The sequence below is a fragment of the Dermacentor silvarum genome, chromosome 2 (genome assembly GCF_013339745.2).
Source record: "Dermacentor silvarum isolate Dsil-2018 chromosome 2, BIME_Dsil_1.4, whole genome shotgun sequence".
In the NCBI taxonomy this organism is placed as follows: Eukaryota; Metazoa; Arthropoda; class Arachnida; order Ixodida; family Ixodidae; genus Dermacentor; species Dermacentor silvarum.
The window spans coordinates 200,787,583-200,813,521 of NC_051155.1; the positions used below are offsets into that span (position 1 = coordinate 200,787,583).

The 25,939-nt window shown below is 43.1% G+C and overlaps 2 protein-coding genes across 5 annotated transcripts in view; both read right to left on the reverse strand.

Annotated features, from left to right (window-relative positions):
• LOC119442437 (nuclear cap-binding protein subunit 1-like) overlaps positions 1-19,562 on the reverse strand; it is a 64,653-nt gene extending 45,091 nt beyond the window's left edge. For both annotated transcript variants that reach the window (XM_037707321.2, XM_037707319.2), the window contains exons 1-14: positions 19,405-19,562; positions 19,030-19,121; positions 18,789-18,889; positions 17,295-17,379; positions 15,952-16,023; positions 15,772-15,879; positions 15,554-15,601; positions 13,286-13,359; positions 13,015-13,084; positions 10,257-10,472; positions 6,763-6,860; positions 5,131-5,194; positions 4,020-4,130; positions 3,142-3,206 (exon numbers count right to left, since the gene is read on the reverse strand). In XM_037707321.2, the coding sequence (XP_037563249.1) occupies positions 3,142-3,206; positions 4,020-4,130; positions 5,131-5,194; positions 6,763-6,860; positions 10,257-10,472; positions 13,015-13,084; positions 13,286-13,359; positions 15,554-15,601; positions 15,772-15,879; positions 15,952-16,023; positions 17,295-17,379; positions 18,789-18,889; positions 19,030-19,121; positions 19,405-19,444 (1,244 nt within the window). In that variant the 5' untranslated portion in view covers positions 19,445-19,562. The remainder of the gene's footprint in view (positions 1-3,141; positions 3,207-4,019; positions 4,131-5,130; positions 5,195-6,762; positions 6,861-10,256; positions 10,473-13,014; positions 13,085-13,285; positions 13,360-15,553; positions 15,602-15,771; positions 15,880-15,951; positions 16,024-17,294; positions 17,380-18,788; positions 18,890-19,029; positions 19,122-19,404) is intronic.
• Positions 19,563-23,025: 3,463 nt separating this feature from the next.
• The window catches only part of LOC119442439 (protein ENL-like), a 28,726-nt gene continuing 25,812 nt past the window's right edge, over positions 23,026-25,939 (reverse strand). Inside the window, exons 6-7 of one of the 3 annotated variants that reach the window (XM_049662149.1) lie at positions 25,117-25,450; positions 23,026-25,005 (exon numbers count right to left, since the gene is read on the reverse strand). In XM_049662149.1, the coding sequence (XP_049518106.1) occupies positions 23,978-25,005; positions 25,117-25,450 (1,362 nt within the window). In that variant the 3' untranslated portion in view covers positions 23,026-23,977. Of the gene's footprint in view, positions 25,451-25,939 lie in introns of all 3 variants that reach the window. The other 2 variants (XM_049662148.1, XM_037707323.2) reach the window with 2 other exon arrangements.

Consider the following 25,939-nt stretch of genomic DNA (forward strand, 5'->3'; position numbering starts at 1 on the left):
AAAAGATTTTGACCTCATGTAAAAACCCAAACACAGATCTAACAATCAATGCTAGCTACAAGATAATTTTCTACAGCTTCGCTGATTAGCCCACATACAGACAAACCTCGTTTGTCTGTATGTGGGCTAATCTAGTTCCAATACGTAGTCGGCCAAGAACAACGTTTAGGTACGCACTAAACAATGTACGGATTAACCGCCAATGTCACTTTAGCGGCTGTTTACCGGCCAAAAGAGACCTACGTCACGATGCTCTCAAACATACACTCTCAGATAGGCTTTATTTGCGGGTAGGCAGCAAAAAATTGGTTATCTTCACTTGCTGCGACGACGGCATCTTTGAACAGAACACTACGACAACATCACGACTGCAAGCACACTGGCGGAATGAAGAAGAAAAAATGTCGCAGTTTCACTCGATAGGCGAAGCATCGATTGCAATTGCAAATTGGTAGACAACTATACGAACTAAAGATAGTAGTTGTACCGGTCGTATAAAGTTGTAAACATTCGCTTACTAAGTTAACAAGCACGGTTTAAGGCGTGCACAGGTAAATATGAACACATCTCTCTCGAAGAGCGCGGAAATTCGATGTCACAACGCTGGAGTGAGGAGCGCAGCAAGAGCAGCGATTGAATTGACCTTCGTGCCGTCAACGCGAACTAAATGTCGAAAGCACAGCGCACATGAAGCTACCAGCACTAGTTGCAATTTGTTCACATCGCAGATCACTTTGAACACGAGGCCCACGCGGACGCGCACTTTCTCCACGTCGCAGATCGCTTTCAAGATAGGCGCCCGCGCGGCCGCCGCCGAACACTCCGCACTTTCTCGCCTCCCCCGCCATGCCTCGCGCGCGACAGAAGCACGCTTCCGTGCAGCCTTTCTCCATCGCGTGCGCGAGATTGGACTGAGCCGCAAACGTCAGCTGACCCTTGCAAGCTTTCACTGGCACATGGCGATGGCGCGTGGCGATGATGTTACAGTGTTTGGACTTTATACCGAACCTCAAAGTGACGACCACGACCACAGCAGAAATGTGCCTGGAGCGTCCATAAGATTGCTACTATTACAATAAAATGTGCTTCTGCGCGGTTACTACTTGAAATGGATTGGATTCGACAGCAACAGCCGAATTCGCACCTCCTACCGGCAGCTTCTTCGCATTTCCGGAAGCCAATCTCAAAGGCCATGCTCTTGTGCGCTGAATTCTGCAACAGCTATATGAACAGGAAATGTGTCATGGTGGCCATGTTTAAGGTCCCTATTGCTGGCGGCTGTCGTCCAGGCGTCGAAACGAGAGAATGGAACGTCTCCGCACATGAGATTTTGCCGATTTTGTGCCTGTGCGTGTAGAACTAAAAATAAAATAGTACGCACAAACTATTTGGTGGCAAATGAGTGACTACGGCTTAAGCGGTCAGGCAATACATAGGGTTCAATGGGGGCTGGGTGGGGGAATCCTCGCGACTATGTTTAAACTGCAATTACACATTAACCGGGTACGTATAACGAGGTTTGACTGTATTCGTAACTTTGCCAATATATATATCACCCACCAAATTTTAGCCTGCTACAACTTTTAGTTCTCCAGCAATCAATCTGGACACTTAGAAGTCACATTTTTCTTGTCACACTTCCGTAGGACACACTTGCTGCATAGTTGTACTAACAGCTTTAATGTAATATGCGTGTCTACCCTGCCCTGAGCAGCAAATGAAACCTGTAGCAAGCAAAGGCGAAGTACGTCAATGAAACGATCAATTTAACATCTGTCGCCTCTTCTTATTCGCCGAGTGCCTAAACTCAACATTTTTGTAAGAAAGCAGTACATTTCACAAGACTTGTGCACCCATCTAGCAATACAGTATAGACCACTTGTAACGTAACCGCTTATAGTGCAGGACCGGATATAGTGCGGTCTTTCCAGACTCCCGTTAATTTTCCCATAGCACTCCATGTATGCACGTATCGCTTATAGTGCAGTTGCGGGAAACGAAATACCGGTTACAGTGCGGCTGCCTGCGAGTACGGAAGTCAACGGAGACGGCGAACGCTCCCCTCAAGCGGGCGCCCCAAGGAGTGCTCAAGGAAGAGAGAGACGAAGTGGAGGAGAAGGGCACGTGGTGCGAACGAACAGCCAGTGAGGCTTAAACCAGAATCTTGAGTGCGAGTCGTGAAATATCACGGCGCGCATAGCGAGCGAGGGCCACAAAGCTGCCAACGCCGGCCAATGCGCGCTTCACGATAACGGCAGTAAACGAAACTTCAGGGAGCGGGCGGCGCCGGCACAGTACGGCGAAGGGCGCACGCGGAGACCGTGGAATGTGAGGGAGGAGGGCGACAGGGAAGCGGATTTCGCCTCGGCGACTCCGCCGCTTCGGTGGCTCCCCTTGCCCTCCCTCGTAGCTCCCTCACTTTCGACTGTCACCGTGCGCGCCCGGCGCCAGCTACCCGAAGTTTCGTTTTCTGCCATTATCGGGGAAGTGGGCGTTTGCCGGCGTGGGCAGTTTCGTTGGCCGGCCTGGGACAGCGCCGCTGCTTCCCGCTTCGCCGTAGCAGCAGCGTGCAAGTCAACACGTGACTAGAAAGTAGAGAAAGCATAAAGGAGAAACAAGGGTTCACTGCCATTTTCTACGCGTGGCTGAGACGTTGGCACGTACACGCATGTTCCGGCGCAACGCAGAATCGGCGACCTTGCCATTTGAGAGAGGGTAAAATTTCCACCGCGGTTTTTTTTTTTTTTTTTGCTCGCGCGCGACATTGAGGGGTCTCTCCTAAGCTTTTACTCTATGGCGGTGCCGGAGCAATGCCGGTCAGAGGCGCCGCTGCATGATTTGGTTCGAATTAACGAGATTCGACTGTACATTGAATGCAAACGTTCTAGCCGCATTCCTCGACTGTCGCATACGCATGGCGGCTCGGTGCACATGTTTTGCCTATGTGCGGGCCTTGAAAATTGTTGCTTTGGTTATAGTGCGGATATTCGCGACTCTGGCGACATACATTATAAGCAGTCTACACTGTATTATGCTCTTTTAGTGGCAGGTATACCTAGTTACGTTTTTGCTGCTTTAGATGGCTCAATCATGCATGATGAACCTGGGGAGCCAAGAACAACATAAAAAGTGAGGGCTCACCTGTCTAAGCAGTCAGTGTTCATAGTGTCCAACTGCTCATAGAGAAGCTCGACAGCTTGTGCAAGCTGAAAATCAGGGCTGTCAAGTGCAAATGAACTTTCAGAACAGTTAGGACACATAGCAACATATTCGTTGAGGTTCTTCAAGATTTGCAGTTCTTCAAGCTGTGTTCGAAGAAGCCCATAGATTCTGTAGATGCCCTTTCATCATTTTCAGTTTCTTTTTCTAGATTTTTTTTTTTTTCACTTTTCCTCCTTCCCCTGTGCAGAATAGCAGACACTGTATAACGGTGTCACGGTTGAATTATTTCTTGGATATTTTGGACAAAATCCAAGCATATTATATTGCGACTATTGCTGCTGTGAGTCACAGAATAAGCATCACTTTTTGTGCCCCGAGCATCATCGGAAACCTCTAGTACTGTCACAATTTCCTAGCTGAATTTGTAGAATGCCAGTGATGTAAGCGACTGCAACAATTCAGTTGCAAACCTACACTTTGCTTACTCATAACAAAGTGTGCCAAACTGCCAGTTGAAGAACAGAAGACAGTGACTAGCAATAAATTGAAACCAATTTTGTCGCCATTTAGCAAAACACAGAGCAAAAGGTATGCTAATGGGCTTCCTGGTTATTGGCAATGTAAAATACAATCAAATTATTTTGTTTCTCCAAACTAAATTTGTTTTTTTGTTTTTTCATATTGCTTGCTATTTTGGACACTGCCATGGGCCCCCTGAAGTTTGAAAAATATAGCGGCTATTGTACATGAAACTGAACACAAAACATACATAAATGAAAATCATGACCAATCACAGGCGCGAATTTGAATCTAAACGAGTGTCACACAAGATGTCCAAAACATTGTCAAGAGGATACAACTTGGGGCAATGTGCTCGGTTGCAGCTTGCACAGCTCCAGCAGAAGCGAACCGTAGAATATCTCCAAGTGCCTGGAGGTGGGCAGCCGCAGCAGCTCGCCAAAGATCACCTGCAGAATGTGAAGAAATGCGAGAGAGTGCCTTATTCCACACCCTCTAAGCCTTTGCGGTCATGTGCTGGGCCCCTCCCGACATGTAAAAATGTCTGTTCCGGTCAGACATTGGAAGGCGCACGACATTAGCACGTGCTCGCGTTCACTGGTTATTTACGTGCAGTAAATAAGCATGCCTAGGAGTGCCCCTCTTTACAGCACCACACAGACCACGTATTGATGGCGGAAGAATTTTATTCATTGGTCGAGAGCCACGAATGGATAAATCAACTCCGGGCTGTTTAGAAGGTCCACGATGCGGCGGTGAGGCTTGGCCTTCCCGTCCCAACGTGGGAGCGGCCCGCAGTCTTGCCCCTATAAGAATGGGGTGAAGATTCTTCCAGACCTAAATAAATGTTACCACCACCACCACCACCAGTAAATAAGCATCATGCCCTTAAAAAGAGAAAGAATGAAATTGTGTGTAAAGATGTTAATAACAATTGGTCCAGTTAAGTTCAAATATGCATGCTAGGCTAAGGGGATGCCACAGCAGTGTGTTTCCGTTTAATTTTGACTACCTGGTGTTATTTAAGGTGCACCTAAATCTGGTTAACCAACATTTCTATGCTCCTTTTTCTTCAAACTATAGCTAGTGCTACTGGAAGTCGAAGGGTTTAAAAGAAAAAGGACATGACACAGTGCAACTTCCCATAAAAAAAAATCCTTGCCCCATTATAGCAAAGGCTGTGAAACACGACACCTTTAAGCAGTCAGATGAGAGTTCAGAAAATAATTGAATAGGTAGCAAAGTTGACAACTTTGTCAATAACAACGGCAGCATGAAGTGTGCCGACCTCGATTATTTCAGATAGGTTAAGCATACAATGCACATATTTTTTAAACATAAACTGGTAACTGTCTGAGTAATCTTGTGGATTTCTGTAGAACTCATTCCGCTGTAACCTGATAAATCCAGGCAAGATGCACGATCTTTCAGAAGATGTGATCTGCTCACCTCCACAATCATGTACTCCAGAGGCACCTTGAGCTTGCCTTGGAAGCTCAGCAGCTGTGCAGCGCTAAAAGAGAAAAAAAAATAAAGATGTGAGCCCAATTCACGTCAAGCTACTCGCACAGAGAAAGTGCGCAGATAGCAGGAATGGCAGGCAATAGGCTAAATTTAAAGCAGCTCAAGCTTTTGCCCAAAAGCATGTTATATCTTCTACACCTATGACCCACAACAAACGTGCAAAGTTATTTGCAGATTATCTATGCCTCTGACTGAAAGCAATGCATTTTGTGTTGTGCACGTCATGAAAAACACCTCTACATCACAGTAGTGACTAGGAAAATAACCTAGTACAGTTGGCTTCAGTTAATCTAACCTTTCCGGGACCAGTGAAATTGATTGAATTTATCCTGCAGGTCAATTTAAACAGAGGCAGAAAAAAATGTCCAAATGCACCATTGCTTCATATAACAGCATTGAATGATCTTAACATTTATGGGTTCATAGTAGAATACAATGGGCACTCAGATTTAATGTATACCCAACTATACTTTTAAACAAAGCAGGTGCCTGAATCTCGTAATCAGGAGTATAATATGAAGCCTGTGCAATTTACCTTCACAGAATGGAAATTTATTTACACTTAATGTCAATCGTCAATCTCAGATAGCTCTTTGTCACAGTTTCTGGACCGTAACGTGTCGCCCTCCTTGCAGTCCACTGTTTGATATTCCACATTTCTTAAACCACTCCCCTACAGTCCAGACGGTAGGGCAGCCCATGCCAATACTAACCACTTCACCAGTTCCTCCTTCAATGACGACAAGTCTCTAGCGTGCCAAAAATATGTGATGACTCTCTGCTGCCGCTAGCTTGGCATGCAAAATAACATATGTTTTGAATGACCTTTTGTAATTAAAATGTGAAAGCGGCGTGTCGTCATCACCTTCCCACGCAAAGACTTGTTTTGTGGCCATCTTGTAATGACAATGGCGATGACAAGGACTCCTGCAGTAAGCTGTTGCTAACGCTGCGTATGTGGTTACGGTTTTGTAATGTGCAGGCAATTTTCGAAGCAGTTCTTTTTTTTATGCGCGCATTTGAATTAGGTAAATATTACTCATTGATAGTAAGCAATGGGCGACGGATATTCTTAATCCTAATAAATATTATGGAGTTTTACGTGCCTGAGGCACGCCGTAGTGGGGGACTTCGGAAATTTGGACCACCTGGGGTTCTTTAACGTGCACCTAAATCTAAGTACACGGGTGTTTTCACATTTCAGTTCCATCGAAATGCGGCCGCCGTGGCCGGTATTCGATCCCGCGACCTCATGCTCAGCAGCCCAACACCATAGACACTGAGCAACCACGGCGGGTTCTCAATCCTAATATAATTTTGGGTAAAAAACTAATTACTGATCAAGAGCAATAGACAGTGAAATTTCTTAATACAAAAAAGATACCAACCAAAAATGGGATATAAACAGTTTTCTTTTTTTTTTTTCACAATTTGCTCTAATATTGGCAGCCAAATACTGCACAACAATATGCACGCAAAACACCGTGTCTCCTGACAGCCACCACACAGCAGGGATAATGTCACTTAAAACACAGACAAACAAAAAGTTCAGCTCACCAGACTTTGCGATCTACATAGTTGCGTTCGAGAATATGACGCAGCTGCTCTTCACCGAGGAAACGTTCAATTGAGTGGGAGCCTGGTAGTACGGGCCCCTAGGAGTACACATCAGGTTGAATGTTAGAAAATGTAACTGTAAACAGCACAGCAGTTGAACCTTCCGAGAAAAAGATACATTAAGAAGCAAACAGGATGCTCTTACCAGCAAAGCAGCATGTGACATTTACAATGCATGATATAATAGCCCTATTGCCAGTCTCCAGCAAAATACATAGACTGTAATCCACCCACTATGATATCAGATTTAATTATATAAAACTTATAACAAGCAAGTACCTTAACATAAGAGAGATTTAGCTCAGTGTTAACAGTCCGTTCCACTGAGACCAGTGTAGTGAAAAAATTTATAGACGGCCTCTCAACAGGTGTGTACAGGCACGCAACACTCATGCCGGCAATGGAAGGCACAATGCTGCCCTCACTCCGCAGCAGAGATAACTGAGCGTAGCATGACAATGCGTCCACTTGGTTTCTTTTGACATTTTACAGCCAAGCTGACTGCACGTTGCTCACATATCTTCGAGACGCATCAAAATTGCAGGATCAACACGGTTCTCTGTAATGTCGCAGCAAATTAAATATGAATGGAGCATGCCATAAGTAATAATCCACCATAACTGTCTATTATCATGTCTTAGCATCATATTCTTACATAGAAAGCTGCAAGCAAGAGACTGTGTACAGGTATATTTACAGGTGCTTGTGTGGCACTGTCCTATGGCAAACAACATGTGTTAGGTTATGTTCTTGCCTTCTCAATCATGGTGGGCCTACCCTTTGCCAATAGCAGTTCCATAGCGTTCCACAGCGTCAAACCAGTGCGCCTGCATGCCCATCCTTTGGCAGCCGTAGTCACCACCGCGGCAAGGCTAGGCCTAGCTGCTTCAACGTTCACTGCCAAGCTTCCTGCTGTTCGGCGCTGTGTTTTTCATTGAGAGAATTAACCACTATCACAGTAATGGCGCCGACTCTGCCTTTGTCATCCTCATTGATGGCTTCAAAGCACGGAAAACATAGCAAGCGTTGCGTAATGCCGGCTCTAAGTTGGTTTTGCCGCAATACAGCAGTGTAACGCAGTGAAGCATACGCGATATACTATTGCGGTGAGACATACCAAGAGTTGAAAGGGGCTGCCGTCATGGGATGCAGTATGCTGTCCTAAATTATACACATTTGCACTTGCCGTCGCCTGTCACATTATGAGCACCGATGCACCTAATAAGCACTGTGGCAGGCCTTTTGAGCTATTTCAGATGTGCCTATGGCGATTTGAGCCCTTTGCTGGTAATAAAAGGCATGCATTCACTTTTTCAGACGTTCTTGTGGCCTCTAGGGTGTCCGAAAGATTGGACATTGATTTTAGTGAAATTCCATTTTGTGAATGATACATTATATGTGGTGGTGTCATCACTGACAGTAAGCCCTTTACAATCCATTGTATGGGGCCATCTGTATGAAATTACTGCCATTAGAGTGATTGATTCACGGGATTTAACATATATCAAAGCAACATTGGCGCTGTGAGGTACATTATAGTGGAGGGCTATGCATTTACCCCTTTTTTGTATGATCAGTGTGCGCATGTTCTGTGATTTAACTTTTTCCTTACCATGGGGAAAATAGGTGTTTTTTGTATGTTACGGCAGATGTTTTTTTCTGGAGGAACTACTGCACTCAATGTTTAATGTAATATATAAACAGAAAGCAAAATGAACTTTTTTCACGCATAAAAGTTTTATTAACGAGATTTACGTCATAAAAAAGACATATATTGTTAAAATCAATATTGTGCGATAAAATTGAACAAAGTTTGTAAAGACACGCTTGTATGAGGTGCAAAATGTATTGCCGTCTATTAGGCACTATCTCCGAAAAAATCTAATGTGGCACAAATTCCCATGCTGTCAGTAAATGGACATAGCTTGCATTGACATACTGGTACTCGTTTCGGTTCTCTCCAAGCAATGAAACTGCCAGAATCACAGAGGCATCCGTACACACTGAAGAACTGGGCCACCCATTCCACCTTTTTTTTTTTTGAGCACTATTTCTCATTAACACTTAGCCTAGACTAGCTAAGCTTATGCCAGTGTTGGTCATGCACTCTCGTCCGCATTTTCAGTGCGATCACGTCCCATGTTCAGTCATGGACAGATGTACATGTCACACAATATCTTGGGTCTTGGGACCACAATATCTTCAGAACAGGCAAGCATTCCTTCTTGCTTTACACCCATTCATGCTTGTCGATGGCAGTAAGACCATCACGAATAGTTTGTTCTAGATTCAAGCAGCTTATGCAAACAAGCAATTGGTTACAACACAAATGGCTGTGGTCTATGTCAGAGGATTTCTTAAAAACACATATTACCGTGCTCTGTACAAGCTGCTGGCCTTGCTTAATCATCCCGACCCACCTGTACTGCTTTTCACGTGAGCAGAGTTAATTAAAGTAAGAAATAAAGCTTTAGGTTTTGGCCAAAAGGTTGCATATTCAGGCTAGCAGTGGTTCATGAGCCTTTGTCGCCTCTCAACAACATTGCTGTTGCCAGAAATGACCTGAGCTGCACAGTTGCGAGAGATGCATGCACTAGTCCTTCAGAATATGTTAGCTTTATTCATACGGGCAGGCAACATACATCAGTCTACAGCTTTCCATTACAGCATGAGCAGCAATAATAGAGAATTACTGCAGTAAATTCTGCACAAGAACCGACTTTGTCAACCATGTTTCTTAAAAATTTGTTTCTCACCTGCCAAGTGTTCAGACTCATGGTGCCATTCACTTGTTAGCAAGAAAATCTTAGCTTGGTCAGACATCCAATGCAAAAGTACGGGCAAATCCTGCTAAGCAAGATCCCTTTAATGCAAAATGGAAACCACTACCATGGCTAAACAGCACGTGAAAACACTGCAGTTCATTTCAAGTAGTGTTCCTGCCTGCCATCAAGTCGTTCAATGACTGCCATGTCATTTTTCGTAGTTGCCATAAGGTAGAACCAATGCACAATGCAAAAGGGCTTAAATCACCTCGAGTTCTTTAATCCGCACCAAAAAACATGTCTTTTTGTACTCTGCCCCCATCAGAATGCATCCCACTAAGGCCAGGTATCAAACACGACCTCAATTTCAGTAAAAGAACAGAATTCCATAGCCAATGCACTTGGTCATCCAAGCAGGCCACTGAAGCTGAGCACATGCATACTTTTGTGCACAAAACAAGAGCAACCAGAACTTATGAAACAAATTTCACTGAAATCCACACATATAAAAAAATTGCCCAATTTGCCCTTTAAAGGCAGCACTTGGACACAACTCACTCATTTACCTGGTGTTTGTCACAGCAACAAGAATGTGGATGTCAGGCTGCAGATAATGTACTAAGGGTACCTATGGCTGGCACTGCTTTGCATCTTTTGCAAACAACCCACCTCAGGACAGTCGGTGTAGTCAAAGAGCCGGAACACCACTGTTGGAAAGGGGTAGATGTACTGCGGCTGGTGCGGTGGTGGGGCCAGGCTGGGCAGGTTGTGCTGCAGCGCCTCACACAGGACACCATCAAAGGCAAGGTAGGGACGCACCAGGTGCCGTTCTACCCACTTCTCAGAGCGCAGCTTCGACACTTGTGCCCAGAGGCAGTCGAGCCCCTGCGGAGCACCAGACAGGTCAAGTCAGACCAACAAACCTACACAATACTCAAGTATAATGATCGCAAGAGTGCTACAGTGTATAAATGTCTCCTATAGTATGGCTTGGGAACAGAAAAGCTGGCACTGCATGATGACAAGAGGTGAAGCACAAAAGCAAGATGTGGCGGTCGTCTATATCTTGCTTTCAAACTTGGCCGACGAAAAAGCCCTCGTAGAAGTAGGAAGGGCAAACGTATACATACGCAGTAAAAGCACAGCTATAATGCTAACATGAGCACTGTGCAGTAAACCTTCAAAGTTATGAGTTCAATGTAGCGTAACCATACTTTTTAGAGATCATAAGCAAACAACAAAACAGAAAGGGGGATGGGGGAGGGGTGGACAGAGTGACATGCATGACTGCAAGAACAGGAAATGATGGTGGACTGGTTCAAACTTCTATTTTTCTAAGTAAACTGCCATTATTTCATACAACAAACAAAAGAGTCAGCCCTGCACCACTGAAACATTCACGAAGCTTGAACATTTCAGTTTCCTATTAAAGTAAACAGCCAAGTACTGCCTAAGCTTCCTCCGTGCAGCTGTCCTTCTACACAAACATGAATTTACCTACCACAATACCATTTCATTAAAACATTACTGGAATGAACGTGAAAATCCATAGCGCCATGGGGAACAGGTGCGGAAACTCTCAGGTGGTGTCATTACCAATTTCTTGCTATTGTGTCACTTCTGGCTTACCAAGATTCCAGTCACAGTGAGAATAACTGTTTGATGCAAAAGGGTCAAACGGCTCATTGAGCGAAAAAGCCGGTATCCTGCGTCTGTAGCAGCTCCTAAAGTCCCATTGGCTGCGACGTCACATCACACGCGACTTCGGCGGAGTTCTTACTGGCTGCGATGCCACGGCACGAGTGCGCCTCGATGGAGAAGAGTGGGCGACAGGGAACACCTGCTGCCACAGTCGCACACCAGGTGTTGCGTGAGGAGAGAGGGCATCGCCGCAACGCCAAATCACCCTCGCTCTCGGAAGCCTGTGTTATCCGCGTGTTCCTTGTCTACGCAAGCTCTCGCCTGTGTTGTGACTGCGCCTCGGTAAGGCTAAATCAATTCCTCGCCACCAAGCGGCTCAATGCCGCCTGGCGGCGAGAAATTCATAATTTGAAAGACCGCTCAGGGGTGTTCAATAAGACATTAATGCTTCCATATTCACAACTCATAAGAAGTGCTTAGGTGTCCTCGGATATTTTGCTTATGTTCAAACCTTGATATAATGAACACGAATAAAATAAATTAGTGGATATAACAAAGTGTAAAATAAACGAAGTTAAAATTTGGATGGCCGCGCTTTACTTCAGTGAGTATTCCACTTTTAGAATGAAACCAAAAATGCAGGATCCATCACAGCGTTGGCTATAGTGAAGTAATATTTTGTCACAAGAATGTCAATAAGCAGAAGCAGCAGGAAATAGCACATTCTGAATGTTCACTGGCAACAAAATAATTTAAATCTGCACGTGGCAGTGAAAAACATGTCTACAGCATACCTGCCAACCTAGCAACATACAAATTCGGTAGACCACCGCGCGGGGGTTAAACCCCAAAAATTTTTTTTACCGCCATGCGAAACGCTCACATCAAAGGCGCATGTGGTACAGAGTCCATACTTGTCACCTTTCCGCGAAGTGACAAAGCACGTAAACTAAGTCATGTGTGATCTCAGAAATATTTGCAAGTACTTCCTGGCTTTTGAATGCGCCATCAATCATTCCAACTAAACTCGGAGAAACACAAAGAGTACTTCGACGTCCCGCACTCCACTCGATGATCTGACAAAGCCAACTGAAGCCTAGGCACCGTACGGAGGGTGAAATTTTGTGGTTCTTTGTAGACCATGATAAAGTGCTAGGCCAAGAGTGATGACGATGGACATTAAGTAAATAAATTCCCATTTTGTGAAGGCAAGGTTTGCTGTATTTCATTTCTTATTGCCAGAATCTGAGGCATGCATCATTTTTCTTGCTTAAAAAGTTTATGCATGTTCAATTTCGACTTTCGACTTTATTTAGGAGCTCTAATGTCATTTCTACGTTTGTTTTCCGCTTTGAACCCATAAAAAGTAGGTGCAAGTTCGAATCTGGGCAAATACTGCCAGATGAATCAGTGGTGTGTTTTGGCATGTTTTCCAATTCTTGTTTAATTGAACCCACCGAATTAATTCAACCGATATTGTCGGTCTTGTCGGGGTCGAATTAACGGAAGTCGACTGTATTTCCATTTTCACCAGCTTATTTGTACGTAACTTTGATGCTGTACATCACAATAACAAAAGTAGCAAAGTTGCTAATTGCCACTTACAAGGAAAGAACAAAACAATACAAAGAAAATGCTAATAAAGAAAATGCCAATTGGTACTATGGTAGGCCAATGGCCTGAGCCCTCAAGGCCTGCTTGTCTGATTTACAATGAACAGAAGCCATTACTGCATACTTAAACTTCCATTTAAAATTGAATTTCAAGGCACAGGAACATCACTCACCTCCTCCTGGGCATGAGGAACTTCGGCCTGCCAAACACGCAGTGCTGGGGCATGCCTTTTCTGCCGCTTGCTGTTCACAAACATGCACAAGTAGAAGTGAGAGACCATTAAGCAGCAGGAACGCACAGCATTTTGCATTCAGAAACTACACAACTGAAACACCACCATGTTGACTCATGCAAATAAGGGTATCACTGCATCTTCTGTCACATAAGAGCAAATGTGCTCCTGAATGCTACCAGGCAAACACTGCAGTTTCCAGCACACATACCTGATGTAGTCATCAATGTGGCGCATCAGCCGGTCCAGTTCCTGGTCCTTTTTCTCATAAAGCTCTCGTCCCACCTGAATTGTAAGCACAATGAGCACAATATGGCAGCTTTACGCTCACTATTTTACAATGGGAGCTTCAGAGCCCCATAACACCAAACCTAAATTTCCCAACCGCGAAAAAATTATTCCGAGGCATAAAAATCCTTTTTATTAAATCTGCAATACATTGCACCTCTTGAAGCAAGCAAAGTGTGAAAAAAAAAAAAATGTGACAGAAAGAATAGATGGGCACAGTGCTATCAATTGAAGAATACTACCCAAACATACATGTGGCAAATAAGAAAATACCGTAAATAAAAATAAAGACGGAAGTGGGGCAAGGTATAGTTTTAATGTCACGTTTTCAGCAAAGAACAAGTTGAGCAAGTCATGCACTGTTGTGGACAAATGGGTTAAGGGTGGTGAGCATGACCGGCATGAATGCAGCACTACACAACGTGAGCGAATCGTCAAATATATATGAGACGGGTATCGTCTATGAAATTCCTCCATCATGCAGGAAAGTACTACATTGGCCAGACTGTATGGTATCTCAATGATAAGTTAATGGATCATAAAGCTTCCCTGAAAGGCTAGCCATCATCTAACCAATCTGCAGGAGTGTGCTGAACTGGGCTGGTTGGTGCATGCTGACGGGAATCGAACAGCCTAAAGACGGGATTGTCGTCTACACTATATGTCCAGTCTCTTGCGCTGTTCGATTCCCTTCATCTAACCTATCTCTGCGCTGTAAATAATATTGCTGCACCTTGGTGTTTTCAGATGCCAATGTGCTTTCTAGGTACAAAGGCAAGGTGGCACGAGAGATGTAAAAAATGTTTTTATACAAAGGTCGGGTCAATTATATGATGATAAGCCACCTGTCATGTTGCATGGTTGTGAGACAGATTTACCTGGATGCACATCATGTAAATCCAGTAAATGGCAATACTTTGCCATTTTGTGCCTACTTAATGTTTAGAAAAGTTTGCTCCTTTTGATGTACATTTGTTGCAAGAGGGTATTTAGGTATACTGTATTCTTCCACGAATAACCCGCACCAAAAATTAAAAATACTTAACAGTAAAGTAGGGATGCGGGTTTTATGCGAATTTTGCCTTGAAGTATCTTCACAGCAGAGCGGCGCACTGCTGTGAAGCCACATTTTTTGAGTGATATTTATTAGTGTGATTTCGACGAAATCATTCAGTTGATAGTTCTATGTCTGTCTTTTCTTTCTGTCATGCTTTTTTTTAATGCTGCTTGCCTCAAAAATTAATAACAGCACGCCAAATAGACCATCTTTCCAATACACTGTGTTTACTTTTACCTTACAATTTATCATAAAACAGAGGTCCTGCAAGACCTCTTCTTGAAGTCGCTGCTTTGTTTTTTTTCTGCTTGTCATTTCTGTTTCATTGCACTAACTGTGGATATGACACTTGTGATACATTTCACTCATTAAGATTTTCTGTAAAATTACTGTAATAAGTTTTAAAATAAGTAGAAATTCCAGGATGAAATTGAAGCAAAGTCATAGTAGTTCCTGTTGGTCATTTGTTCTTGCTTAATTGATTCAGTTCGATGCAGACAGTCATGTACCATGGATAACTTTCAACTCAACAGTCTTTTTTTTTTCTTTCAGTACAAGGAAAGCCTTCACACACGAATGGCAGGCATCAACAAAGCAATTAAATTAAGAAGTGCATAAAATTTCTTACTGCTCCTTTGTAAACATTCTATGTGCAGTTTTGGCATGAATGGCAGACTAACCCCACCCCACTGCTGCTCGTATGCTGTCCCACAGAGTCCCTAACATGCTTAGCTTTTGGCAAGACGATCACGGTGTGGCCAGCTAACATTGCACTGAGCTGATTGACATGCTTATCACTGGTTTCTGATACCATGTGACCATCCGCTATCATTTTCATGGAGTAGTAATGAAGAAGCCTTCCCAACACATTGACTGATTATGCATTCATGGAATAGAGGCAACATACTGTGATTGTGAAATTGGTAGCTATCTAATAAAGCAAGAAATGAAAATGGACAAAATTTTGTGTCATTGCTCTTATAACTGTACAAGCATTAATGCTTCAATACGCTGGGATGAACTTAATCAACATCAAAGTAAACAACATATCTGACACGATCTGAACATTCATAAAAGCAGACTTTGAACAGACATGTTCAGCAACAGCACATGCATATAAACACAGTCACTCACCCAAGGCAATGCAGTCAGCACAGCATAGACATACCAGTCAGAGCGAACCTGTAGATTAAAATGTGAAACAGAAGCAGAACAGTGAGTACCAACTTGGAATGCAAGTTGTGACAAGCTCAAAAACTAGCAAATCAGCTAGATTTGTTTCCAGTAAACAATGCTCGACAAATATGATACAGGTGCCACAAAAACACATGGAGCCATATTGCAGCACTCACCTGTGGTATATTCTCCTCGAGGGTGACCTCAAGCATGCTTTCGAAGAGACTGACCACCGAGCCAACAGAAATGACATGGCAGTTAACGAGGTCCGCAAAGACTCGCACCTGGAACAACAAACATGATGTTACATTTCTTGCAGCAATGACTTATCATACGCTCTGCCAGTTAAAACTTACAATGATCCTTGCATCTTCAAACTTGCACTCTTTGAGCCGCTCCTTGTAATTCTTCACCAATAGCTCCACAAGCTGCATGGTGCACAATATAGCATTTTAAAACACACGCTTGATCAGCTGAGCTCTACATAGCAAACGGCAGCAAGGTAAGGCCCAGGGGTCTCAACATGTGGAATGCTCACTTCAGCCCCCCCCCTTGAGTATTCACACACTCCCAGAAGATGAATAAAACATTGGAAACCCTACACGACCTCTCCCCATACATGTCACTACGCCGTCTACAGGGAGCTATGTACTCTTCAGCCCAGTACCTGATGCAAGTTTAAGACCCTTTGGTTGGATGGACAGATCAGAATTCCTCCAGTGCCATCTACAGTGACACTCAATTATGAAAGGTTTAAACACAGTGAACTATGCCATATACTAAACAATTGCAACAGTACAAATATCATCAATGTAGAATCTATTGCCTACACTTATCATGACGTATAGCAAACTGAAATTGTAGCACATGCTGTCACCAGTAGAATATGCCTGCTTTTATTCCTAACGAGGGCTTGGCTCCCTTGAAATTCATGAAAGTTTGCCAAATCGGCAGTTCTCAATTCACAAGGCAATTTTTTTTTCCTCTTTTTTTTCTTCTTTTCCGGCATCTTATTTTTTTAGCTCAGACAGTGCCTGTTCAACCTTCTCACTGGAATACACTTGCAAGTCCTCTGGTCATTCTTGGATGAATGACTGGAAAAATACATTGCAAAAGCACTTGTAGGCTAGAAAGTGCAAGCTCAGCTTTTAAACGATGAATTTAGTAAAAGTGTAACTGCAACCTTGTAATGTCTTCAACTGCTAGGCATGTTCCTAACAAACACGTCACTTTAGTTTTTCTGAGCTAATTAATACCCTGCAATGCCCAAACAGCCACACATGAAGGAAAAATAGAACACCTGCTCACTTTTATTTATGGCCATAAAGAGTGTATTTATACAATTTTTTTATGCTTTCTTGAGTTATAACTTTATAGTTATAACTCAAGTTTATAGTTAGTTTGCCAAACTACCTACAACTAAAAACTCTCTTCTGCATATAAAAATTTGAGGTACAAAATAATTTAGCTTATATGATACATAGGGCATTATAGGGTCTAGCTAATTTTACAAAAAGAAGTGTTGCATTTTAATTATGTATAAATTCACAACATCAAATTGCAAGTAAATTTTTGCTGGTCTGTATAGGCACTAGGTCGTTACTACTGTATTAATTTCAGTTAGCTGCCATTGCTGCATAAGGCTGAATCTGTCAATGTAGCTAAAGTTTCTCCAGGTTTCCCGCCAGTTAAAACTCACCTCGCCACCGAAGTTGTAATTGCGTGCATTGAGCAGGCCAATGAGTGTTGTGTAGATAGTTGTCTTCTCTGGCATGAAGATGGCACTGCAAAAATAGGAGCACAACATCACTGGCATGACAACACATAGCTCTGGGTTTGTTGGTGATGTGTGGGTGAAGTAAATAATGTGTGACATTACAATGAAGCAATGTCATGACAACTCAGTACCGTGCATTGCCTTATCTGTCTTGCACTGTATTCACTTCAGTCAGTAGCCAAAAATTTTCCATGACATTGCAAATAAAGACACAGAAAGAAATGGGCTGTGACATATGGAAGCATGAGAATGCATTGAACTAGTTTAAGAAGAGTTCTTAACCGGTACTTAGTGTTCTTGTGCTCAATAAACTTTCAAATCACAGGAAATAAAATTAAATAATGATGCCAAAATTTTCACAATGATTCTGCAACTCTTTGGCTATACCTCCTGAGCAATGGTGAGGGCACAAATAATTTATAACTCAACGACAAGTTATTCATTTCTCCAATACTTGGGTGCTTAAGCATTCATGCCAATGAATGATGGCATCATGGCACCTGTGTGCTGCCCATAAGTGTCACCAGAAAATGTTAATATCTGTAGTCACATCAATGACGCATCCTCTTGAAATTACTGTGCTAGCCTCACGAAAGAAAGCAAGACCACAAGGTGTTTTATGAAACTGTACTTATTAATCCAAGATTCTACCAAATAAAATAAACAAACACAAGAAATAAGTCACAAATGTGCATGCAAAACTATGAAGCACACATTTAAAGGTTAGTAACAATATTGTGAAAGGCCTGTGCATTTGCAAAGAAGATAAGGCAAGTGTTATGTACTGATACGACATGTGACATACATTAATTACAAAGAAACGACATTCAGGTACGAATGCAAGTTGATTTATAAGATATCTCCAACGTCAACTGAAATATTACAAAGCAACAACACTTTGATCTGTATGAGCATATGAGAACCTTCTGAAAGGCATAATGCATAATATAATCTTCTCGAACATAAGTGTCGTGAAATTTGATTTCCACCCCATTGTTATGCTAACCAGACAGCTGTCAAAGCAAAGCTAAACAAAGAGTTCAATTAAATGACTGATAGTAAAATCAAATGCAAATAATAAGATGTATGTACATTTTTAGGTGTCAGTCATCATGTGCACACACATTTAAAGGGACACTAAAGGGAAAAATGATTTCTTCTGTATCAGTAGATTACCCCCCCCCCCTTTTTTTTTTCTTTCCCTACCGATACCTACAGTGAACTTTCATGGGCACGAACCCTTACGATTTCCATCAAATGCAAAATGTCCTAACATGACGTCAGCACTTCTCCAAATCGAACTTGACAGTGACAAGGTCTTTTGCGACCTGACTAAGTCAATCGGCAATTTGCAGCACTGCCTCAGCTTGTAATGAAAACGCAGACCAATCGAGATGCATCAAACAACGCACGTACCATTCCACTAAGATGCTTAATATGTTTCCTTTGTAACTTGGGAGGTCTGCATCCAACACACCTGCCAATCCTTCAAGGTTGCTTTCCAGCGATGACGTGCTCTTTACAGTGGGAAAAAAAGATGAAGTCAGATACTGATGTAACCGATTTGCTGTAGAACACTGTACATGGAAGAACTTAAGACGAATAGCTGATTCCGCACGAAATAAAGTATACACAGAGCACTCCATCTCACACTCACCTTCTCCCCGACTCTTTCGATCAAAGACTTCAACCGGTCTTCTATTTCCCTGGGCTCCGAACTGACCCTTCGACGCTTGCGCACGCGGAAATCTGGAAATCACGAACCGAGGAATGGGTGCCAAGTATGCACGTGAAATCCATATGAAACTTGAATAACAAACTTGCTAGGCAACACAAACACGTGATACTAGCATCTATGATTAAAAAGTTGTGCGGCAGGAACAAACACAAAGTGATGAATGCGAATGGCAAATATCAACACACGCCGGCTCCGGCACGTCAAAGTGCGACGCGAAAAGACTAGCGATATTCCGAATAACAATGCGACGCCGCCTCCGAAATGATGACAGCCACTTTTTCAAGCATGTCTTACCATCTTCGTCATCGTCTTCATACGCTCTCCTTCGGCTCATATTTCTTGAATGGCAATTTAATTGCTGTATGCAGTTAGAAATGAAGCTCGTCCACGCAGGAGAACGAAACAAGGGACGCCATTGACGATTGAGGCTAACCGGCTAGTCGATCGACCAACGTGGATTTGGATCGTCACAACCAAGATCTACTGGGGAATCAAAATAAAATACGTGAAATATTAACATTATAAAAATTTGGCTAAATTTAAATCGTAAATTATTACGTAAAAAAACTAATATTATCACACTTTTTTTTAAGCTTAGCGTTTGCAGTCGAAACCAAAACTGCATTGAAGTCGCCGTTAACGAACATAATCGCTGGACTTTGGTGCAGACGCGAAGTAAATCCGGCCTGCTCTTTGCGTACAGTGGCCTCTGTATTTTTCGGCGACGTGGACTTAATTGTGGTAGATAGGCACACGACCCGAACTTTGTTTTAACGAAAGTTTAACTGAACTCTCCACCCTACACTCTACCTCGCATGTGTGCCAACCCATGAAACATATTACAAGTGTCTCAAGACAAACAGAAGCACCGCTACGACGGAAGTCGCAGCGGCGGCATATTTGAGAGCTATGTATAATATGTCAATTTTGAACGCTTTAGATGTACTATTAGGTGCAATTTACAGAATTCTGATATTTTTCTTTGCCCAGTTACTGAGTTGTAAGTTTCGTTTTCTGAAAATATGCGACTTTTGTCAATCTTTATTAAAATATTGACGATCTAAATACAAAAATTCGCAATCAACAGTTACTTCCGCACGTTAGTGCTTGCCACCATGGAGGAAGGAAAGAATTACCTCCATGCTTGCCACTTTTCTGTTGCACTTGAGTTCAAGACAACCACCTTGAGCAGACTGCCAAGGCAGCTAGACTGTATATTAATTGCATATTTGCCATTATATATCAGGAGTGCGTCCCCTACCCTCCTGTTGTAGAATCTTTACCCTCACATTCTTGCCCATTCATCTCAAAACTTGTACCAGATTGTTACTGCAGATAAGAAAATGTTTAATGTAACAACAAACCTTGGTGCATTGAACCATAGTTGCCCTTTTGTCTGAGGAGGACGAAGATGGTGAAATCAACGGGCAGATCTAGCCTTGCAAAGGCATGCCTACACTCTGCACGAGTGTCTCCTTTTATTAATGGGGACAAACATGCATATGAACACGCAGTTCATCGCAGCATACTGATCACTACGTATCCCATGGGGCCATCAACATGCTTTACCCAATTGGCAGTTTAGCATTAATTGCTAAATCACTTGAATAGGGCAGTGTTAAAAAAATTCAGGAGGTGGCGAAACACCTCTTTCCTGAAACTCCAGTGTCCTTGAGGAAAGATCAATTCCTCCACGGTAGCGCACGGAGAGACTATGTTTCAGTCCATCAAGTATAGTCTTGCGCTGCTTCACAAATTCTTGGCATTCTAGCAAGTAATGCTTTATGTCACCATGGACATGGCAGAACAAACATGCTGGTGAGGGTGACAGTCCTATCTTGTGTCGCCACGCCAGTGTTCTGTTACTTACTGCTACTATTGACATTACTGCTACGATTGACATCCTTTGCAGCAGTTCTTGGTCCACATCACAGGCATTTTTCATAGCCTGTTCTGTCCAAAACATGAAAAAATACACTAATACATGCACCCCACAATCAGAGCAGCAAGCTGCCGCACAGACATGGACTAAATATGCCACCTGATCTCATTTAAAAGTTTCAGCAAACAGGCAAACACCTTGTTCCGAAATTTGAGCAAGCACAAAGAAGCATTAAGTATTTCTAAGTTTGATAAAATAAAAAAGTAAATGACTACACTTTATTATGATGCCTATGCCACGATAACATGACCATTTCGGGGTTCGCTGGTAGAGTCCCTGAAATAATATGCTTCCAAACTCACTCGTGGCCTGCGATGCCATCTTGAACCATGTGTTTGATGTAATAGTTCAGCGGAAATCCGCTAGGTGGAGATAAGTGGAAGTCTCAGTTTCCCTTTAATCTTGAACCATGAGTGTAAATTTTACAGTCTGAGCACTTAGGTCATGCATTTGCTTAAATTTAGCTCAAGATCTTCAAAGGTGCTCATTCACATCACAAAAATATATAGGGTCATTTGCATAGATAAAGTATGGTCACTTAATTTATTGATGTCCTCAGATGCAAGTGAGACTTTGTTAGCGCGAGCTACGCACTCGTTTGGCTGCAATAGTTTTGCGTAAACAAAAAATAAAAATGCAAGAATGTGAAAAAAAACAAAAAAACATTGCCTCTCAAATATGCAGTGTCCACTTTCGTGGACATCGCCTTTCATCGTTTTCAAAACTGATTCACAGAAGGTTAGCACGATAAGGCAGCAGGAATAGAGGCTACAGGAGAGGGCTCGAGTGGCAGGAAGGAGAATGGCAGCCACCTTCCACAATAGCGCTTGCACAGCTGTAGACAACACACATTTGACGAACTGGCTTATACTATGTATAGCGAGTTGTACTACCACTACAGATGTGATGGCTAACGGCTCTGCTCGCTACAAAATTATGCAACCAAACAACAAATACTACCTAAATATTCCTCACCGCAACAAATATATGCCTTCAAGTGTACGATCCCTTTACTAAAGCGAACAGCTTTATAGAAGCATTTGGCTATTCGTTTACATTGGCAATTGTCGCCAATGATTTCCGCTCAGCTTTTTTCGTTCACATTCATGGAGGTGCTGCTGTGAGAATGTATTCATGTTATTAATCAAGCATGCAGTTTTTCAGCTTTGTAAGAGACCGGTTGGCAAAAAGAACTGACTTTGAAAAGTACTGTGCAACTAGAATTTTGTTGGGTTTTTGGAGGATAGAAGCCTACTAATTTAGTGACGAATCACGAAATTTAGCGACGTTTTAGTCACCTTAATGACTACTTTGCCTTTTTGGTCTTAGCAACTTCTTAGTGACTTATATAGCCAGTTCCTAAAGTGACTTTAACCAAGTTTAATGCCTTACCCCTATTTTACACCCACATGTGCCACCCCCCCACTTACCTGTCGTTACATTTCAATTCAAGCTCACTAGTGAGCCATCTGGGTGAGTCAAAGCTGCTTTTCTAGGCAAAGCAATTTTGAGATAAGATACTGCTTTAGAAAATTGAGGGTTGTTTCTTCTTTTGTACATTCTGATTGTTGACTTGCCACCGCAGGAAGTAATTTAAATGCAAAGCTTTAAAAAATATTAACGAAGTTATCTCGTAACAATGAAAAAAACATTATAAAAAGAGAAAATTACTAAGCAAGTCATAATCATAATCATCATTTAGTGACATTTCACTAAAAATTGAGTGTTTTGGGTCACAACCCTGCAATGCTTAAAAAAGAGGCTACCACTGCTGCTCACAAGCCCATAATTCAGTACACTCAGGTATACATGTCATAGTAACTTAGTGCCTTCCCATGCTTTCAGAAGAGTTGAGGCACAGCTTGCGAGACCTTGGCTGATGCCCTCAACCTTAATCAGAAATCAGCTCTGCATCAGCTTGTGCCCACTACCATCCCTCTTAGCCAGAACAACCTATAAGGAGAGTCACAAAATTAAGACAACAACATGCCATATTTATTTACAGCAACTTAGGAATGGGCATGAAAGCACATCAACTTGCTTATAAACATCACTATGTCGCATTTTCCACTGGAGCACTCAGTCATACTGGCATGAATGAATGAATGAATGATGATCATAATGATAAAAAATTAAAACTTCACATGTACAAGTCTGAGTGAGGGACCAGGTAGCCCCAAGAGGCGAGCCAGGAAGAGGAAGAGAGAAGTGATAAGAAAAAGGGCATGAAGAGAGCCAGCGACAAATGTAACCTATTGCAAACGAGAACAGCGGAAGTGTGATGATAATGGAGAGTGAAGTCATTGCATTCTTCCCAAGTAGCACACAGCGAGAGAAGAGTGGCAATACACATGAAAGAAGATTCCGCACACAAAATATCCTGCTACAGCACCGGGCAAAACAATGTGCTAGCCAAGCTCTTCTTCACACTTATAAAGTAACTACAAATGACAATATCTTTATATACCACAGTCACATTGGTTGATTTGGGCTGAGTCTGAGTGGAGCTGCATTTATCATTAGTGCTCTTGCTAAGTGGGAACAATTAAGAAAACTCAATTTTCAAAGACGACCTTTTTCATGGCCTTTGTCCACTAAATTTTGCAGGCATCATTGAAAATACTCATAAACAAAAATGCCACTGAACCTTCAGCCGCTAGCAACTTAACGCTTTTTCAGTTTTGTGAATGATAAAGCTCGCTGCCAATGGATGGACGCTGCCACACATTTTCAACAGGTACAAGAGGTGCACACCCACACCCGGGACATTGCACATACTCCCACGGGAAACACCCCACCCACTGTGTGTCACCACGCCCGCGTGGCTGAGAAGCGAGATCCATGATATGGGGTAGGAAGAGTGCACTCTTTGGTGATGAGAGGAGATCCACAACCACACTGCGTCACCAAACAACAAGGACTATTTCACCTGCCGTTAAGGCAAGCCTGTAGCCTCTCCAAAGTCATTTTGTCCAGCGTGCACAGGTCAAAGTCAAAGGATTCTTCAGTCACCTTGTAAAGGCCTGTGCCCTCTACAAGGTCCACTACTGCTTGCAGGCGACGCGGATCATCTATGGTGAGGATTCGCTTCTTGAGCTCATTAAGCTCCTGAAGATGGTCGGTTGTGGACGTTGGTGGTGGTGGTGGTAGTACTTTTGCAACAGGAGCAGCGACTTCTCGTGCTGGGGTTGGTGATGCTGATGGGCTAGACAGTGGTGACAGGAGGTCTTCCTGCTCCATTTCAAGCATGAGAGCATTAAGTGGACCCCTTGCAGGGGCTGCTGCTACCTTGGGGCTATTTGATTCCTCAGAGGTGGGAGCAGGAGCAGGTGCAGGTGCAGGTGCAGGAGCAGGTGCAGGAACAGGTGCAGCAACAGGTGTAGGTGCAGGAGTAGGTGCAGGGGCAGGCTGGTTCGTTGTGGATACTGGGCTTGGATCTCGAGCTGGTAGGGCAGGAGGTGGTGAAGCAGGCAACGGTAGCAATGGTGATGGCAGTTTTTCAGGTGGCTCTGGTGGCTTCCGATCCAGGTGCTCGGGTGCCTTTTTGGGCGAGCCTTTGGGCCGGTGTGACTTGGAAGAGTCCTTTTTCTTTCGCTCTGGTTCCTGAAGCCGTGGCTTCTTGGGAGGAGGAGGTGATGGTGGACGGCGTGTTGCAGAAGCATTCTTCGAGCTTTTCGAGGAACTGGGTTCAGCAGGTGCAGGTGGTGGTAGTGCAGACATCTTGTGAGTGGGCTCCTTTTGAGAGCTGTGCTCTTTTGAAGAGCGCTCCTTGGAGCTTTTGTCCTTCATCTTATCCCTATGCTTCTGGGATGACTTCTCTGCTCGCCTTGAATCCACTTCAGATGGGCCCTTGCTTTCAGATAATTTAGGCTCGGGAACTTTTGCCTCCACTTGTTTTGGTTCAGGAACTTTCGGTTCAGGTGCCTTGTGTTCAGCCTTGTGCTCAGCTTTGTCTTCGAACTTGTGTTCGGCTTTGTGTTCAACCTTATGTTCAGCCTTGTGTTCAACCTTGTGGTCACTTTTGTGTTCAATCTTGTGCTCAGCTGCCTTATGTTCAGCCTTACGCTCAGCCTTGTGCTCCATCTTGTGTTCCAATTTGTGCTCACCCTTGTGCTCACTTTTGTGTTCACTCTTGTGCTCAGGCTTGTGTTCTGGTGGCTTCTGCTCTGTTGCCTTGGCATCAGCCTCTGCTGTGGAGGAAAGTTTTGTGTCACGTGACTTATCCCGTTCTTTGTTTTTCTCTCGTGACGGGTCTTTATGCCGCTCTTTATCCCTGGAGCTGCTTTTGTGTTCTTTGCTGCCAGATGAAGATGACATCTTGTGTGAACTTGTGCCGCTGGTACCACTGCTGCTGTGACTTTTGCTTGACTTGGATTTAGACTGGCTGCTCTTCTGCTCCTGCAGCATAGGAAAGGAGAAATAAAACATTGTGTACGTTACAAAAAAATGACATATTTTACGATGATGCAATAGCGGAAACTAATCGTAACTTGTAAAACCCAAGTACACAGATGAATAAGGCAAAATACTCCAAAGAACATACAATTGCAGTTTGACATCACATTCCACTAAAAACATTAAAAACTAGCACTTAGTCCTTTTATTTCTGCAAAGCTGTCTTTGCAAATTCTGCAAGCTGACTCTATAAACCATGGAAAGACAAGAAATAACAGAACACAAGATTTACAAGATTTAAATAATAAATCTTAATGACTCAAGAGTCTTCTGAGCAAGAGATCTAAAATAGATACCTACTTTTTTCCCCGAAAAGGCTGACATCAATTTGAGAGGAGGGTACATTATACGTGGGAAAGAAGTCTTGGCAGACTATTTTTCTAGAGTTCAAATCGTAAAAATTGTGACGTACCTGAGCAACAACGAAAAAAG